This window comes from Dipodomys merriami, unplaced genomic scaffold (genome assembly GCF_024711535.1).
Source record: "Dipodomys merriami isolate MVZ:Mamm:240054 unplaced genomic scaffold, mDipMer1.0.p SCAF_7, whole genome shotgun sequence".
Classification (NCBI taxonomy): domain Eukaryota; kingdom Metazoa; phylum Chordata; class Mammalia; order Rodentia; family Heteromyidae; genus Dipodomys; species Dipodomys merriami.
In genome coordinates this window covers 11,675,044-11,693,854 of record NW_027206290.1, presented here as the reverse complement: position 1 = coordinate 11,693,854, position 18,811 = coordinate 11,675,044, and the positions used below count along the sequence as shown (strand labels likewise).

Genomic DNA, 18,811 nt, shown 5'->3' with positions numbered 1-18,811 from the left:
ATATGAAAAGCTGTTTTCATTTCAGAAATTTAACTAGCATGCACTTTTTCAAGTTTTTCAACTTAAAGGACTGTAACAGCAATAAAAAAAATTTTACTTAGTTAAAAGTTTTACAAACCCTCTATCTCCAGAGAATATATGAAAGTTCAGTTTTAAGCCTGTGGTTCAACTGATGGAACAATACATTTGTATTTCTCAAATAAGGACATAAAGAAACCTAAACATATCCTTAAAAAGTGCACAACTTTTTTTTTTCTTTGAAGTTTGTCAAATAATTTGTATATAATATAATGCTCGACTTTTTTGGAAAGGATAGTTATTTTTTTGCCAAATATTTACTTTTATTTCATTGGCTAAAATATACCATGTAAATACGCTCAAGTGAATGTAGATGAATTAGAAACACCATATTAAAATTTTTATATTTTCTTCCATATAAAGGACAATAGTCTTATAAAATGAACACATACAGATTGATGTATATTCTTTTTACAAATAGAACACAAAAAAGCTTTTTTTTTTCCAATCAAAGTATATCTAAAATGGACATGAGCATCATTAATAGACTACCAGAGAAACTGTAAGTTAATGGAAACTACATTCATAGTTGTTAATATCACATAGAGAATTGTGCACCCAGGGAAATATGGGCAGATTCAAGGAAATTGTGCTAATAATAAAGAATCCAATTAGGTGCACTGGCTCATACAAGTAATCCTAGCTATAGGGGAGGTGGAAATTGAGAAGATCATGGTCTAAGCTAGCCAGGGCAATAACTTTGCAAGCTCCCATCTCAATCCAGTCATCAAGAAAACTGGCCATCATGACATGCACCTTTTACTCCAGCTATGGATGAAATATAAACACAATGAGATCCAGGCTGGCACTGGCTGGGGAAAAAAAAAAAAGAGATAAAGAAAAAAAAAAACAAAAATGACTAGGGGTGTGGCTCAAATAGTAGAGAGCCTACCCAGTAAGTGCAAAGTCCTGAGTTCAAACCCCAGTATTGCCAAAAATAAATCCTTCAGGGGACAAAGAGTGACTGCTTTCAAAGTATCTCTTACAATCTATCTAGGACCATCTTTATAGGATAAAAATGTGTAATAAATTATTTTACAACAGTGTACATTAATCATTTGGGTACTATGAAATTACATCATACTCAGGAGACAGGAATGAAACTAATCTTTCTTCTTTTTACTCATTTAATAAATAATTACTGCAACAGCCTGTCCCTAGTTTGTATACCAGAAAGCATTTATCAAACAATACAGTGTAAGTTCAGATGGTGTGAGGAAAATGTATAATTAAATCTTTTAAATATTTGATATGCAATACCTTTTTCCAGTAAATGAATTTTCAGACACTCCTGAAGAATTTTAGCAGAAAAAAATGACACGTGTTCTTTGTCAAGAAGACTGTTAAATCTCTCTGGACACTGACTTCTTACAATCATTCTCCCACTACACATTGACTATGTGTGAGTATATGGCTCCCTTTCTACCTATTAGAAGCTTCAAATAACTTCATTATTTAGTGACTACTCCACTATACCACTAGTCCTTGAACGCATGCTTTAAAAATCATTCAGTAGGGATAGCCAAGTGTGTCTACAAAAAGCAGTGATTTCTGACTTGGTGGAAGCATTAGAGAACCACTAAGAATCTGGCATAAAAGCTTAGGATATAAACAGGAAAATCTATTTGTTGAGATTCAATTATGTGATTTTTGGAAGTGCACTAAAACCTTCCCATGATAGCAAACATTGTCAGTCACAACATTTTTTGGGAACTATTATAAATCTTCAAACTGCAAAAGTATATTTTGGGAATTTTTCCTCACTATGTAGCTGAGAAATTTAAAGTTAAAGTCAGGCTGGTGTGTGCTTTGTTTTTAAATGTCCAAATTAAATGAACTTCAACCCTTCTTTTAATTTTGTTGTTGTGGTGGTGGTGGTGGTGGTGGTGGTGGTGGTGGTGGTGGTGGTGGTGGTGGTGTGTGTGTGTGTGTGTGTGTGTTTCCTTGTGTGTGTGTGTGTGTGTGTGTGTGTGTGTATGTGTGTGTGTGTGTGTTTCCTTTTCTTAGTTTGGGTGCAATGTAACAACCAAAACTACTTTCAGAATATTTCCAAACAGAAGTTTATCTACCAGATTTTTTGCCTGGGTTATAGGGAACCTACCCTACTCCTACAAGTAAAGGAAAACAAGCACCTTAATTGTATTCCCATACCTGTCCATGGCTACAGTGTGAACTTCAAGGGAAGGGAAGGGAAAGAAGGAGCAATATGTTGAGGCCAATTGTGTATCATACATAAAAGTGCACATTAACTACTTGAAAAAAATTCACATTTATTTACTGTCAAACCGTGTTAAACTTTACACTGGATATTAGTGATGGGCTCATTATTAACAGGTTTACACAAAGGGATGAAAAGAAAAGCAGAATTTTGCCGAAACCATTTACATTTTCATTAGAACTTTATCATAAAATAAATTAATTGCTAAATATAGGCAGAAGGAATATGGAAGAGTAATATTTGTGTTTTATTTTGTTTTTAAAAAAGGATAGGCACCTTTTGTTCACTAAAAAGTTTGTGAGCAGTGCCCAGTGCCTGCTACACCCACTGTTCCAGAACAAACAGGGGGCAGATAACACACAATCTTCTCTAGATTTTTACCACATTTGTGCAAGGCATGGTAGAACTGGCTTCAAAGAGTTTTCTTCCGATAAAACACGTTCTTTTGGCAATAAGAAATTTAAATGTAAGGAAAAAAAACCTAACTGGTCAAAGCAGAACACTGTATACAGTGGAAAATAAGAGAAAAAAAATGGAGAAGTCACCATGACAAAGTATAAGGGGAAAAAAAAACATTTTGTAACATGTGCAACCAAGAGCTTTTCTCAAGATTTCCTTTGAACTCTTTTAAAATTATTTTAATGACAATTATATTTCAGTTGGACACAAATGTATTTTATTTTACCCTAGCAATAGAACAAAATATAATTTCTTTAGCCATTTTTCATGAGAATAGTTCATTGTACAGTTGAGGAAACGTATGAAATAAGGCCTGTGGCTTGATTGCTAGTGGTTAAACATGTTTTCAATCTTTGCCTTAATGTAAAAGGTTTGCAGGGAACTGCAAACATGCAGAATATCTCTCCTGCTTTTCCAAGTCTTGTCAGGAACAGTAAGGTACAGTAAATTTGTCCCACAGGATCTTAAAGCCTACGTCTTGTATATAATACAATGCAGGCCTACAAAAATGGTGCAGCCATATGTACAAATTTAGTTCACAGACTGCTGCAGTAAAATGGCTGGAAAGGTCTGTTTTGCTTGTCTCACAATTCCTCTACACAGCAGCAGAATCTTAAAATACCTGGTTGGCATCTCTTTTCTTTGTAACAAATAATTCATTTTAGTATACTCTTTGTATATACAAAGTTTTTGTATGTTTTATAAAAAAAAGTCACAGAACTGCAAGGTTCAGTCCTCTTTTTTTTCTTTCTTTCTTTTCTTTTTTATACACTGGAGGACCACAGGTCAACAGAGCCGTCTCTTCAAGCAGAGTTGGAGGAAGCTGCATGGAACCAAGGGAATCTTATTTACTAATACTTGCATGTGGCCCTTGGAATTGTTAGGTGTACTATTAAAGACTTGTCACCAGCTGCATCTGTCCTTCTCTAACATCCCCTTCTGGGATACAGCCTTCTTTGTTAATGGGAATTATGTAACCATCACTATTGCCCCTGCTGATCTGGTAGCACATCTGAAGCTGATGGCCAGCTCCAAGGTTTGGCATGCTTTTATAGTAAATGTCCTCATTCTCGCTCCTTCGAGAGGGAGAGAGGTCCTCTTCCATGTCGGGGCTGCTCTCCGGATAGGGAGAGTCTCTAAGATTGGGCATGCTTGTATAAAGAGAGTCTCTGTTGGGGGACTGTAGGTGATCCTCGGCCTCTGCTGTCAGCTGGGAGACATAGCTGTCGGTTCCCTCAGCCTTCACTTTCTTCTGGGGTTGGTACAGAAGGGAGTGAGTCCGCTGAGGAATGAGTGGTGCCTCAAGTTCTTTGTGATGGAGCTCCAGCCCTGGGTTGTCCCCATGCATTAAAGATGATGTGTCTGCCACAATCGCATCATCTTCACTGCTGCTTCCCCCAATCACGGCTTTCACGGGCAGCGTGAGCTCCAGGTTGTGAGTTTTGCTGCTGCCCCGGAGGTTGTTGTGCACTAATTCTGAAATGATCATTTTCTCAAAAGCAGTATCATTCAGACTTAGTCCACAGTCCACGACTTGCACGCTATCATTATAGTCCCCTTTGCGCAGTGAGTAGCTGTTGTTAAAATTACCATTTAGCGGTAGAGTATCCATGGCACTTGTATCCCTGGCATTGTTCAGTGAATGTCCTGAAATAGAAAAGGGGGGGCATTACCATTACTGCTGCTGTTCCTTTCCACAGAAACTTTATTTCTTTGTACAAAACTTTTTTTTTTAATGTCGTTCAGGACAAAGTTGTATTTGAAAGCTAACGCTTGAACAGTGCCCGGCTTTCCCGCATTCCCAACTGTAAACAGTTGCAACCCCTTAGGTTAACAGAAAAAAGTGTTAAAAAAAAAAATACGGTTTTCCGGGGAGGTAAATAGCATACGGAATATGTATCAATTTGGAGGAGACAGCAGTTATTAATGGATTGGTAAAATCTCTTGATGTTCTTACAAGACTTCACTCCATGCCCTTGCATAGGTAATGCAAAGCAATTCATTAGTGACATTTACATTTTAAAGTACAAGACTATGGTTGTTAAAAATAAAATTAACAGAATTTGTCCTAAACAACACTAAATTAAAAAAGAATAAGTCACATACAGAACCGAAAGGTAAATGTACAACATAAACCCACATAACTGGCAAGCAACTTTTTAAACAACATTCTAACATTTCCTTTTTCTGGAGATGAAATTTTTTAAAAAAAAGAATGAAAAAAAATGGACAGATACAAAGAATTCATGTTCAACAGAGACAGCCATCTTTCATACTGACTGGACCAGGGGCCCAACAAGCACCATCCAACAACACGATAGACAGCAGGTGGAATGACTCACTTTGGACAACTCACATCATGTCTGTCTGCTCAGGCTATCTGGCCTAAGAGTAGCTGATATATAAAAGAAAGTAAAATGATTTATTGTAACATGATGAAGAATTTCTAAGCTTCTCAGCAACTTAGTCAGAGCAAGGGTTCAACAAATTAGATTACCAGCAAATAGCAGCCTTTCCCTTTCGTTTAATATTTCTTATTGTTTTGAGCTTGTTTGGTACTAACCAATCTCTCTAATAGCAATGGCCCCAGGCTCCTAAGGGTCAAAGTCTGCCTGCAGCCCTGCAGTCTGCATCAGCCACAGTGACAGTACTGAATGAACCAGCAGAGTCTCTCGTACAAGACTAGCCCAAGGATACCATGGGCATGGAAATCAAACGCAGAAATGTGAGAGATTTCTTAAGTATGGGTCACAGAAATTAAATCAAGAATAGATATTAACTATGGAATGGGAGAAAAGTGTCAGTTCTTAATCTAACATTTTTATTTCTAAAAGAATGAAAAATTGGATAAATCTGCTTGAGATATGAAAAGAAGTTTAGGAGGAAATAAAAACATGATAACATGCTCTACTTGATTCAGAGTTGTATTCGCTACAGACACATAAACATGTAAACTTAGACATCACAGTACTCGTTAGGCAAATTAAAAGAAGTAGAGAGAGAAAATTAAATGGTCTGCACGATAGAAAGTTAGTTATTCATTCTCAAAATCCTAGAGGAAAAAAAAAATCACTTGTCTACCAATAGGTCTGTTAACAAAAAAAGATTGAAAAAAAAAAAAGGATGAAATGATGTTATTTGAAATGAGAAACTGACCACTGTGGGGCTGCTGCATTTTATGCAAGGCTTGGAGGAGTTTAGGAAAACTTTAGTTCTTAGACAAGAATAGGAAATTTCCCTTTTTTAGTGCTCACTCCACTCTTAAAGCTGCAGATATCCTAGAAAACTCAAATTTTAGGGGGAAAAAAAAACTCCATCTGGCACAAACTTCATGAACAATAAACATGATGTGTTGGATAAATTGGCATTAGCAGATTTGAAAATATGGTGGGAGAGTAGGATAATTTGTCACTTATATTCTTATAAAACCCTGACAAAACTTCTACAGATGAGAAATTGACAATTCAATTTGTATCATGCTCCATGTGTCAACACAATGAAGCTATGGTAATTACTTGGAAGGTTTCCTTTAGTTTTTCTGCCACAACTTCCCAGTTTATAAATTCATGTGTGCCACAATCTGGGTAAGATGTACCATCAGAAAACACTGAGGAATTTTAAGTTGTAAAAGACATATTAAGAATAAGTTAGCTTTTGTTCCCTCTGCAGAGAGACTCAATCTTAAAACAGGCTTTCTTTTCTGTCTTTATTAAATATAATAATATGGACTAGGCATAATCCAAAAAGTGTTTTCTATGATATACTGCAGATTTAAGACTTCTTTGTTTTTTTGAAGAGGCATCTTTTTTTTTTTTTTTGCTGCCTAAGTTCAGGTAATTCACTTGAAGATTTTCCACAGCCTGTAGCAAGATTACTGTGGGAATGTAGAAATGATCAGTCAACTATTAAAGCATTTTGGCTGACAGTATTTCAGGCTTTGATGAGCAAATTATTTCAGCATTGCATATACTTAAGAATGGATAGAATTTGCTACAGACCTCTACTACTGACAAAGGCAGTACAGATCCATGTACTGAGTTTGAATTTGGTAGCATTTTATTTGCAAATTGTGAACCACTTGCCCGCTGAGTCTACATCATGACTGCTAGTTATGTATTAATTGTGCCCATTAAAAATCATGCTGAAAAAATTTACATTTGATAGGCAAAGTTAAGTTTTACTCCCATACTTGTCTCTCTGTAGGTTGCTAGAGGGAAGCATAAGGAAAGTAAGAAAACAAGAGAATGAAAAGAGAAGCTGCAGTTACGTTAAAAAAGAATTTTAAGAAAAAAAAAACGGAAACGAAGTTCTGAGTTTTAGTTGCAAATAACATTCACAAATATTAAATGGTAGTAACTATAATATCTTTTACCAAAACCTTAAAAATTCTGTTAATATTAAAAATGTTTTCTTAATAAGCGTTTAGAAAACATAGTAAATAGGTTAGTGACAATCACTATCCCTCCCCCAGTTTAAAAAAAAATAGATACAAACTGACTAAAATTAACTGAACCTCAAGTTTCCTTAGGAAGAAAGAAAAACTACCATAAAGCTGCACTATACTATAGTTCTGTTTTATTGATAATACTGAATGTGTTTTTCTATACCTAACATCCAAATTATCTTTATTAACTAATTCATTCCAGAAGCAAATTTTGTCAGCAAGCTTTCGAGTCAACTGAACAATATATTATTATATAGATTGGATACCTCTAAGTGATATAAATCTTGAAGATGGGCTCTCGGACCATGTGATGTCAGTCCTGTAATAATATATTAAGATTTATGCCACCTGTGTTAAAAACATGGATAATTATTGTAAATACTGTCATGACTGAGTTTGTACTATAATATAGTGCAGTTTTAGAAGCCTGGCATGGGAAATACCATATTTTTTTTTTAACTGAGAAACTAAGGATGTAATAATAAGTATATTGGCAACTTGAATATTTTAGAAACAGGGCTCTGTTTAGCATAAAGAAAGGTAGTTTTCTTTGTAAGTATAAGCACACCTGGTGAGTTAAATACAGGAGCTGAAGGGGCATTACATACAACTGTTTCAGCGAGCAATGTGTTATAAGGGTTGTTAGTGCCGTGGGGTCGAAGAAGAGGGTTTGTTAGTAGGTAATTGCCAGTCATTCCTAAAGCAAAACAAAACAAAACAAAACAAAAACAAAAACAGAAAGAAATACATCAGTTCTCTTATTTTTAGTATTACAGTTTCAATCTCTCTCTCTATTTTTTTTTCCTTTCTTTATCAGGTTAGTGGGCAAGTTGGCAATGAAAATCCAGCTGAAATTTCTGACTGTACTTGAACTACTAATTTGAAAGAGAAAGGGGAGTGGGCAGTTAAATTCCAGTAATTCACAGGTGCTTTCTAAGTCCCCCAAGTAAACACCTGCCAAGGATGACATTTACTAATTTATACAAGATCACTGTTAAACAAAAATGGCAATTAAATGCATAGAGAGCAACATTATTATGTTTCAAGATGTTACTGCTTAATATTAAAACTTAACCTCTGAGGCCCAGAAGAGGGAATCTCAAACTTTCAAAATTTACAGGTGTGGGATTATCCCTTATGAAAACATCTGTGATCATACCAACTTTGATACAAGCAGGAGGAAAACAACTTTCACAAACATGTAAAAATTATGACACATTGCTAAAAGCTTCACTTAGTAAATGCAAAAGCGTACATGCTCAGGGAAAAAAAACAAACAAACTATATAACATAAATTATTAGCCCACAACAAAGTCTACAACAAGAACACTTTTGCTCTACCCACTTATTTGCCAGGTTTTAGAATTGAGTTGGGTAATTTATTTAGCATTTGTTAGCCACTCCCATAGAATTAAGAAAAAACATCAAAGCAATGAGACAATTACGTTTCAATCATTCTAACTGGTAACACTAATCTTTTCTTATTGATCATGTTTTGATTAAAAATACCTAAAAATTCAGATTGGAGTTGATGCTATAAATTCTCTTTAATTTTAAACCAGTCTTTGTGATGAACCTTAACTTTATGTCATAAATTGGCCCATGAAACTAGAAATGTCAGATAAACAATCTTTCCCAAGATTCTACAGTGTAACTTTCTTTTCTCATAGTGTTAGTTATTAAGGATTCGGGAATATCTATGACATACATATTTGTGCCGTGAATTTTGCTAGATTATTTCATTGTCCAGCAGAATTTATGAACTATAATAATTTATATAACAAATTAAAGTTGCCACTATAGACACATCAAACAATATGGAAAAAGTTAGTTATAAAGTAAAGCTTATAAAGTTCCTAGGTACTCAAATTTTGTTAATAAAGGTTTACAATAAATGTTTTAACATTATTTATCTTAAAAAGTACAAAATACCTTTTGCACCTTTTTGGTGAAAATGGCATTGTTTTACATATTAGTTTTGCTAGTTCCATTGATGTTTAAAGAAAAAAATTTATATATGCATAGTTAGGAGAGAAAACAGGTATTAACTAGGAAAAACATTTTAATCTGTGATATGCTATGTTTTCAATAATTACTTTTGTAGTTAAGAGTGCTTTATCCTGTTAAAAAAATTTTTTTTGCATTATACTATGGGGTAATATGAACTTATATGTACTGTAGTAAGTGATGAGAAAAGATGACTTAACATATTCAAGCAACTGTGGTATAAATGTGTAAGAGATAAGTTCAGCATTTTCTAAGAATTATTCTGTGCTAGCAAAAAGTACAAACTTTATATTTTTATTGATTTTCCTAATAACTGACCTTGATTAAGTGTTGAAGTGCTATTGATGTCACCTGAGATAAAAGAAGATTCAGACTGTTTTCTCACAGTGTCATTCCACATCCTCCTTATACGACTCTATTAATATAAAACAGCAAGACAGATAGGTTATGTTAGTTTTCTCAAGCTTACCTTATTAAAAAACACAACCACCTACCCAATATGTGTAGGACTGTCACTTGACTTTGTAAAGAATGTGTGTGGTTTCTAGTCTAAATCTAGACATCTATACTATACTACCACTTCACAATTAATGGGTATTTAATCTTCCACTCTTAAATATGAGTAATCTGGTCACCTTTCTTTGAAAGTGGAAATGACTGGTTATTCAACAAATGTTGAATATATGCCCACCATGAGCACTGATCTATATGACTTTTTTACTTCTTAAGGAACTCCTCTCCTTGAAAAGGTTATTTGCAGCTAAGGAACACCTCAAGGACACATGTAAGAGAAAATTAACACAAAAAATACAAACAGAAAAAAAAGCTAGTATTTTCTACCTAGATCATTATAATGGGGAAACAATTAGTGCATCTAAACAGAACATGTCTCAGCAGGCTTTCTATAAATAAGGTTAATTAAAGATTCTGTCAAAGTCTTTTGTTACCTGTGTGCCAGAGGAATACCGAGCACTGGTTCTTGTGGTTGATGCCTTCACAGAACTGTGGGGGCTCTCAGTTGGGAGACCGCCACAGCAGTACGAGTGTCTGAAGCACTTGCCATATTCTTTTCGTACCTGAATTGAATAATCAGAGGACCAAGGGATTACCATGAGCATATTTGTTTCTCCCCTTCGCTCTCTAATTAAAGGAACAGGAAATAAACTGAGAAGACTTAAATGCAACTAAGACACATCTATAGTGAAAAGAAGTAACAGTTGCTAAAATAGTAATCAGAAAAGAATTCTGTCCTGACTGGCTAGTATGATCTTTAAAAACTGGTATCACATTTTGGGCTCTGTAATTGTTGTAGAGTAATTATTTATCACTATGATAGCAATATATTTAAAGTTTTAATCTACCCATATATTTAGTAACTCTTGTGGTTTTAGTATAGGAAAAAAAATTGGACAAAAAATTTTGTATTTTTCTTGTTTGACTACATATACCCAATTCAGTCATTTAAGTTTCACATGCTTCAATTTTGTTTTAGGTAGGTAAATACATAATCATCTTTAAATAGATTATGTATTTTGTGAGTAGTCTCATTGTAATGACAGAAATCCTTTGGCCAAAAAAAAAGGGGGGAAGAGAAGTATTTTGGTATATTTGACTATTTTCCTCATTTACTAGTATGTCTAAGCTGTAACATTTAGTACAGAAGCTAAGGTGACTATTCACTTCATTAGCATACAACAGAACTATTTACACAGTTTCCATTCTCATTAATGAGCTACCCATGTAATTTCCCTTTTCCCCTGAAGCTTGGGTATATGAATAGATAGATAAATTGTTGGGGTTGAAAGGAAGTTTAAACCAACCTTTAAAAAGGGAAGGCCAAATGACTGTTACAAAAATACGCCCTTTATGAGCAGTGGTATAGAACTAAGAGGAGGAGGAGGGGATGTTGTGTTGTGTACAGTGCTACCAGCACATGAATACCATAATGATTTGTAGATTAGAGGTAGGCTTTGAAATTGTAAAACAACTAAGAAAAATTCTGTAAGGAAACTCCTCCATGTCCTCCTAATAGATTCAACACTCAAACTCTTCCTCTCTCACACTTCTACATTATATGCCTGCAAACACCAGGACTTTGACATTCCCTGGATCATTCTCTGAAAAGAAAAAAGTCACTAGATGATCTTGAAAGTCTAAGTACACTTGCATGGTCATCTTCCTGGCTTCAGTTTAATTGTACCTATTAGAACAAAGAACTATGGTTGAGCTTTCAGAATATTTTCTTGGCCTAAATGTGCTCTTTCAAGCAGCAGGAAACATAATTTTAACTTGACCATTTTCTGTTATATTCTTAATCCATCTTGGCAGCACCCAACAGTAAGATATATCCAAGACTGAGTAGAACATGCTCAGAAGAAGTGTGACAGGATGATCTTAAAATGTTGGTTGTCACTGTATACAGCATAGTAAAAAAAACTTATTTAATCAATACATGCAACTATATAAATAGTGACAACTTCACCCTTTTCTGTTAAATTTTTACTTCATATCAGAAGTGTTTGGCCCAAAAGCCCAGTAGTTATGAATAATACAATACTATGCTTGCATACAGGATGCACATTTACATAAGATATATGCAAAAATCTACAGTAACTAGCCAGGTTTTCCCTGTGTAATGTTTAGAAAGTTAAAAGTTCATTGTTACTAAATAGCACATGATACCTCACACAAAATTTTTCTACACATTTAATGGCTATTAACTGCTCTGAAATGCTGTATAACCAAGACAATGGCAATCAAAATGGTATTTTATCCAAATAATACCCTCTGGTGTTGGTTTTGCCTAATGCCTATATTGCAGTGAATGTACATTATCTGTCAGTATTGCACATTCCACTGTCATTATCTCAAAATTATAGCTTATTCAGAACTGATGGAAGTAACAACACTATCATCTTGTCAGGACTGAAAACATAATAGTTTTCACTTTCACAATTCTATTTCTCTGTTCAATTTAGTGACCAACTAGTAATAACAGAATAAAAAGACTATACATTAGATACACAGACATAGAAAGAATGATACCTTATGAAAGGCATAAGAATTTTAAATTTAAAGGGCACCTAGGTGGTTCTTTTAGTTTTACATCTTGCTACAGATTAACTTTTTCTTCTTCAAATTTAATCTTTCAATTATTTGGGCTGACTTTACTTAACTTGAAATCAGGACAAAATAATAAGATGTGAGGTAGTAAACTACAAAGTTTTAAATCTTCTAAATTTACTCGAAAATGCAATATTAATATTAACTTCTGGTGCTTTTAAACAGTAATGTCATTTACCCTTATGTTCAGTTCATTTTGGAACAAAGACTGAATTTAAGTAATTTTTTTTAAACCTTGGATAATCCTGTGTAGAAATTTTATAGCATTATTAGCAAAGAAGAAATTCTAACATTGAATATCTAGTTTATAACATTCTCAAAGTAAGATTTCTAAAAATGAAAGGTTTTTTCCCATTTCATATGCAAAGCCTACCTTTCCAGATGGTTTTAAAAATAATTTATGATTAATATATGATGCCACTTAGTAATATGCCAGCTGTAACTTAAGTCTTCTCTAACATATCTATTATTTTCAAACCAAAGTTTCCATTACTTACTTTCTTTTGGAGAGCACAGTGAAAGATGAAAATGAACACTCCCTGGAAAGCATTAAAGATGGTGAAGAGATATGCCATCACAATAGTCTCCTCATTAATAAAAAGCAACCCAAATGACCAGGTTAGGCCAAGAAGACACAGAAGAGCAAACGCGCCAAGCACCCAAGACCTGAAAAAATAAAGTGAACTTTTTAACAGGTTCCATGAGGGAAAAACAGTTATCCCACTTATATATTAACATATCAGTAGTAGCAGTTGACTTTCTCTACGTTCACATTCAAATTCAACAGCATTTTGGCTTTAACCTTTCACTGATTAAGAAAGAACAACAGCATTTAGTACTGCAGCCTCCAGTGAAAACAGCAACAGCAGGTATGACCTTTTCTTACTCCAGAATAAACCGGTATCAAAACTATATCAAAATGCAAGGTGTAAAATATCCCCCATGACTTTTATCTTTTGGTGAAAGCAAATTAAGGCAGCCTTAATTAGTCTATTTCTATTTTTATTCCTGTGATGTACTCATATGGCACTAAACAATGTGACACATACAGAAAGGTTAAATGGCAGATAATCACTTAGTACCTAAACTGAGATTCTAGGAAACTATTCTTAGATGAGCCTACAGTTGTTTAACTAAAGAATGAAGAAGCCTAGCTGAAATGAGATAAAAACATGAGAACAACTTCAAAATGAAATAATTTTGGAGATTTCATCATGAATAGCTTAAGGAGAAAAGAACTGTAGAAAATAGGACGGAATGAGAAGGATTTAAGGTCAGTGCATTCCACGTCTAACTAATGATCTTACTTGATAAATGGCTTATTATCTTCATAGCTAGAAAGCATTATAAGCAGAAAAGAGAAACAAAATTATTAGGCAGAATTAAAATAGAAAGTAATAAGAAAGCATTTATATATTTTATAAATTAGTCAAAATTAAGAAGTCAAAATGCACAGGCAAGCAATTAAAAAAAATAAAGGCATATTATTGTTTAAAATACTATAGCAAATCAGATATCCCAAAATAATTACAAAAACTAAGGGCAATTCATGATATTGACGGGTTTGTAAAAATATAAATCATGCCATAAATTTGTTAATGTAGGATTCTACCTTACCCAGGTAAGTCCGTATTATAGTAGCCATCACAAACACGGTAATTACTGGTGTAGATGAGAAGACAGAAAGAGGAAAAGGAAGAAAAGAGAGAGATGCTAAAGATTAGCTCTCTCTTTTACCATGCAACATGCAATGAAGCTGGCACTGACCTATCGAATACATCTACTTTTTTTAAAAAAACTTTACCTTTACTATCGATCTGCCATTTTTTAATTAAAAATAGTACTTCCTTCAATCCCATTTAACCAACTTGAATATCTCCTTGAATTCTAAACTAAGACTCATATTTTAAAAACAACTCTGAAAACACTTCCATAAGATGATTTAATGAATCAATAGCTATCAATTTTTTACTACTTAACAAATAGCTAATAGCAACAGCATTTTTCTAGATGGAATATTTAGTTTTTATTCAACAATGAGATAAAGATTTGCTTAACTAATATGAAAACAACAGATAATCTTCTAGTTAACAGTAGTAATAAAGTCTCTTAGGAAAATAGAGTAGTAGGAGAAACTGCTCAGAATCCTTAAATCAGAAAAGTGATTTAACAATAAACTTAATTTGATCCTATCAGCCATGCAAACTGGAACTTTGAACTACATTTTAAATTTAAGTGAAAATGCTACAGTGAGAGGGAATTTCCATGAAGCCACTGAAACAACTTTTTCATTCTAGATGATCAAGACAAAAATTATTACCTAATTTTTGACCAATGTCTACATCACAGAGAGACTTAAAATTTAATTCTGAGTAATTCCTATATTTGGCAGAAGACAGAAATGCCTGTGTTCCCTGTGGAGATAACTTTTACTTAGCTGGTCAAATATTAAAATTAAATAAGAAGTACTTACTTAATGTTTTCCAACCTGCTAGAATCTGGTTTCAAAGTGTTTGAGTGCTTCACCATTTTGCAGAGTGTGATCACCAGGAAAATTATATTTAGCTGTTAGAAGAAATAAAGAAAAAGATGAGGTCACGAAAAACAAAGAGTAAAATCTATTTTTGAAAATTTATTTAATGAATTATTGCAGTTATATGACAGTAACATGGAAAGGGCAAAAACTGATTCAATTCTATTTTATGTATGCATTGATCCAATTCAGTCTATGTACATATTAAAAAAAACAGTTGGCTCTATATGATCAATTCTTTAATAGATCATTTGACATGAAATTACAACTTCATTAAGTCAGGATCATGTGGTAATGATTAAATAAATTAGGAAATCTAAATTAGTTTCTTTAGCTACATGATATACTCCAGGGCCTCAAAGTCATCTAAATGGAAAGACTGAAGTTTCTGAAAAGAAGTATTTATATCCTATAACCTGTAATAGAAAAATCACTAGCTTTATAACCCTAGGATTAGTTGAAAGTCAAGCTCTTGATTTTGATTAAACAAACTGTATGAAAATTGTTCACTAATATTATAAATAAGGTAAGCTTTCAATCATGTATATGTATTTGCTACTTAATTAGTCAAAGCCAGGAGTCCTTAACTTGTGTGGCTCAATATAGGGTAGTTGGTAAATTCTGACAAGGTTTTGAATCTTTCTAAACACTTAGCTGTGTAAAAATATCTGCATGTAAACCCAGGAAGTTGAATTTGACAGGGAAAGTCTAAGATTCCCAGAGGGCTGTGATGTTTTGACTGAGATTGGTGATTTGTCTTTGTTTTCTGTTTCATATTATGCTCTAAAAATTGCTATTTTGTATTTATGCTCCTGCCCTTAAAATATTTTGGAATATTATTTTAAAAGAGACAATAAATGTTATATTGAAAGCTTTGTAGGACTTATTTTACAAGCCCACATGGTCTTTTCAGGAAAGACCCATTCTATGTGGGGAGGATTTCAATTTCTTGGTGGCTGATAATCAACATAACATTGTTACAATAACATGTTCCTTTTTACTGAATGAAAATGGCACGTAATCAAATGATATCATTATTGTATTCATTTATCATCACTCCTGATGTTATAATTAGAAAACATTATATAGGGCAACAAATTAAAATTTTCAAGTCCTTCCTAATGATGAGTTTGGGAACAGACCAAATGCTTTAATCCAAGCTCTTTATCTTTTTGTCTGCTGTGCCTTATTATTTCTCTTAGATGTAAAATTTTCTCTTAAGAAATAAAATGAGGCTAATGGGCCTAACTTGGAAGTTAGGCATTCTATCCTTCAATGTTAATTACTTAAGGACAAAAGTAGCTTTTTTTTGGGGGGGGGCGGGTAGGGGGGCGCTCATGGGGCTTGAACTCTGGGCCTGGGCGCTGTCCCGCAGCTCTTCAGCTCAAGGTGAGAGCTCTACCACTTGAGTCACAGTGCCACCTCCGGTTTTCTGAGTGGTTAATTGGATATAAGAGTCTCATGGACTTTCCTGCCCAGGCTGGTTTTGAACCATAATTCTCAGATCTCAGCCTCCTGAGTAGCTAGGATTACAGTGTGAGCCACCAGTGCCTGGCTAGCTTTTTGTTTTAAAGTTAATTGTTTTTAAAGAAAACTTTTCTAGAGAAAAAAATTACAGAAATATTTTCTTGTTGTATCTTTTAGATTATTCCAGATTATTAAAATGAGACCATTCTTGCATGCAAGAATATGATACATTTTGCTCAACAAATATATGACTGATTTAACTGCACTGAACAATGATGTGCTCACTGAATTGTGGATACTTAAGATCGATTCTGCCTTTGCGAAATTCAGACTCATGTGTTATTCAGTAAAGACTGACAGCTTTGTTTTAATTTTAATTTTTTATTGTAAAAGTGAGGTATAGAGGGCTTATAGTTACATGTCAGGTAATGAGTATATTTTTTGAGCAGTACATTAAACATCTCTTCCCTTGTTTTCCCTCAGTTTTTCTCTTCCGCCCTGCCTCCCTCACAAGTTCATTTTCAACCTAGTGACTGTTTTTTTTTTTAAATTATCACAGTAAAGCATGCCTGTTATTTTTCAAAAAGGCAAAATCAATAGCACTACTACTTTAATATTTTATGTACCAATAGCATTAACTAGAAAACATTTTTTTAATTGTTAGAGAACTCTGTAAATATCGTAAAACAAACCAAAAACCAGTGTAAAATAAACTAAATTCAACTCTTAGGTAAAATAACATGCTTTATAAAATCAGTGAAAATCCTTAATTATCTTTCTTTCTGTTTAAATGTCCTGATAAAAGCACTTATTTATTCAAAACTTCTAGATGTAAGGTTTTTTATTGCTTTCTAAGTATTTTAGTTACTACCTGATTACCTCAGGAACAAAATAGCAACAGGTGACCAATATTACAAAATACATGTTACTGATTAAGTATGCATGTAATGTTCTACATACTATATATAAAATTGCAAGGAAAGTAATGAATGTGAAAACTACAGATATATAATTTATGCTAGTTAAAAAATAGATCTGGAAGTCAAAGTTTTGAGTCTAATAAATTCATTGAAACAATTTTCAATGACCAACTCAGGTATAACTTAGCAGTTATGTGAAAAAGAAAATCTTTCTCAATAAAACTATAATAAAATGAAATCTACTTTTGGAGATTCAGTTAAGATTGAAATATGGTGTTTTTTTCCTTGTTACATAATAGGGAAGTTAAATGTACTGCAGAAAATGTTGTTATTCAATTTTTTTTTAAAAAAACAGAACTTTAGATCACTGGTGTTTTTTTCAAACATGTCTGAGTTGAAAATAATCCTTTAATTATGTATTGCAAACTCAGAAAATATATATACAATTTTAAGGGAAAGTGGCCAGCCAGCTATAATCCTACCTCCTTAGGTAACAGGCAGCACTTTTATGCCCAACTTATGAATTACTGAGATGAGCTAAGTAATTTTTGCCCACATACACTGCGGAGATTTAATACTCTGTGATCCAGCTTCACAGCCCAGGATTTCCAAATAAAATTAACCAGTGTAATCAATCCAGAGAAAGATACACTAGTACTATATGTACTATTATAGTAAGTTTAAAAGTGCCATTGCTGTAAAGAATAATCCAATATAAAAATGACTAGATGATAACTGAATTGAAGATAAATAATAATTTATAAAATACTGCCTCAAAGAAATCCTGACGAACACAATTGGTATATTCTTTCAATAACTGTCTACATGATGGACTTAATTAATTAAATCTCCTTTGGAAAATAAAGGCAAATAAGACATCAGCAACTGGTCAACACAAGATGTCCCACTTGTCAACAGTAGTTCCGTGGGTCTTCTCCAAACCTGTTTACATTAGTTACGTGTGCTAAATTACGCATAAATTCAGAAAACCAAGGGCAAATATAAAAATAGAAATTTTGAGAGTTTTTGCCAGAATTAAAATGGAAGACTTTAAAATGAATCTCCTTAAAGAAAACTACTTAGAAAATAATAATAAAATCCTAGGATTCCTGCACTCAATTCTGAAAGTACCTATGAATTCCACAATTAAAAAAAAACTTGAAGATTAAAAACTACAGGCAAAACAAAAACTGTCCAAACATTTGTGGTTAAATCATAAACAAATGTAGTCTCAATTTATGACTGGAAAGTATACAAATAATGTAACAATACATTCAGTAGAACAAAATGCTAAAATCTCAAAATGAATAATGGGGAAAAAGTTCAGATCATGCTCTAAATTATAAGGTGACAGAAGTGCTAAATATGGTTTAGTGATCTCACTAAAAAAAAAGAAGAAAGACAAACAGAAAGAAAGAAAGACAAACAGAAAGAAAGACAAAGAAAAAAGAAAGAAAAAAAGAAAGAAAGAAATTTCACAGATACTTATTATTTACAAGTGCTTGAAATTAAACATATGAAGGCATAACCAGTTGGAAAAATATGGGTTTACTTCTCTCATT

At 33.4% G+C, this 18,811-nt stretch overlaps 1 protein-coding gene across 22 annotated transcripts in view; it reads right to left on the bottom strand.

Annotated features, from left to right (window-relative positions):
- Nucleotides 1-2,328: 2,328 nt before the first annotated feature.
- The window catches only part of Adgrl2 (adhesion G protein-coupled receptor L2), a 655,342-nt gene continuing 638,859 nt past the window's right edge, over nucleotides 2,329-18,811 (bottom strand). For 6 of the 22 annotated variants that reach the window (XM_070007402.1, XM_070007407.1, XM_070007405.1 and 3 more), the window contains 7 exons: nucleotides 14,803-14,894; nucleotides 13,947-13,991; nucleotides 12,827-12,995; nucleotides 10,154-10,282; nucleotides 9,525-9,621; nucleotides 7,768-7,896; nucleotides 2,329-4,402 (listed from right to left, as the gene is read on the bottom strand). In XM_070007402.1, coding sequence (XP_069863503.1) covers nucleotides 3,648-4,402; nucleotides 7,768-7,896; nucleotides 9,525-9,621; nucleotides 10,154-10,282; nucleotides 12,827-12,995; nucleotides 13,947-13,991; nucleotides 14,803-14,894 — 1,416 coding nt within the window. In that variant the 3' untranslated portion in view covers nucleotides 2,329-3,647. Of the gene's footprint in view, nucleotides 4,403-5,097; nucleotides 5,151-6,027; nucleotides 6,963-7,465; nucleotides 7,548-7,767; nucleotides 7,897-9,524; nucleotides 9,622-10,153; nucleotides 10,283-12,826; nucleotides 12,996-13,946; nucleotides 13,992-14,802; nucleotides 14,895-18,811 lie in introns of those variants that run through there. The other 16 variants (XM_070007412.1, XM_070007413.1, XM_070007424.1 and 13 more) reach the window with 11 other exon arrangements.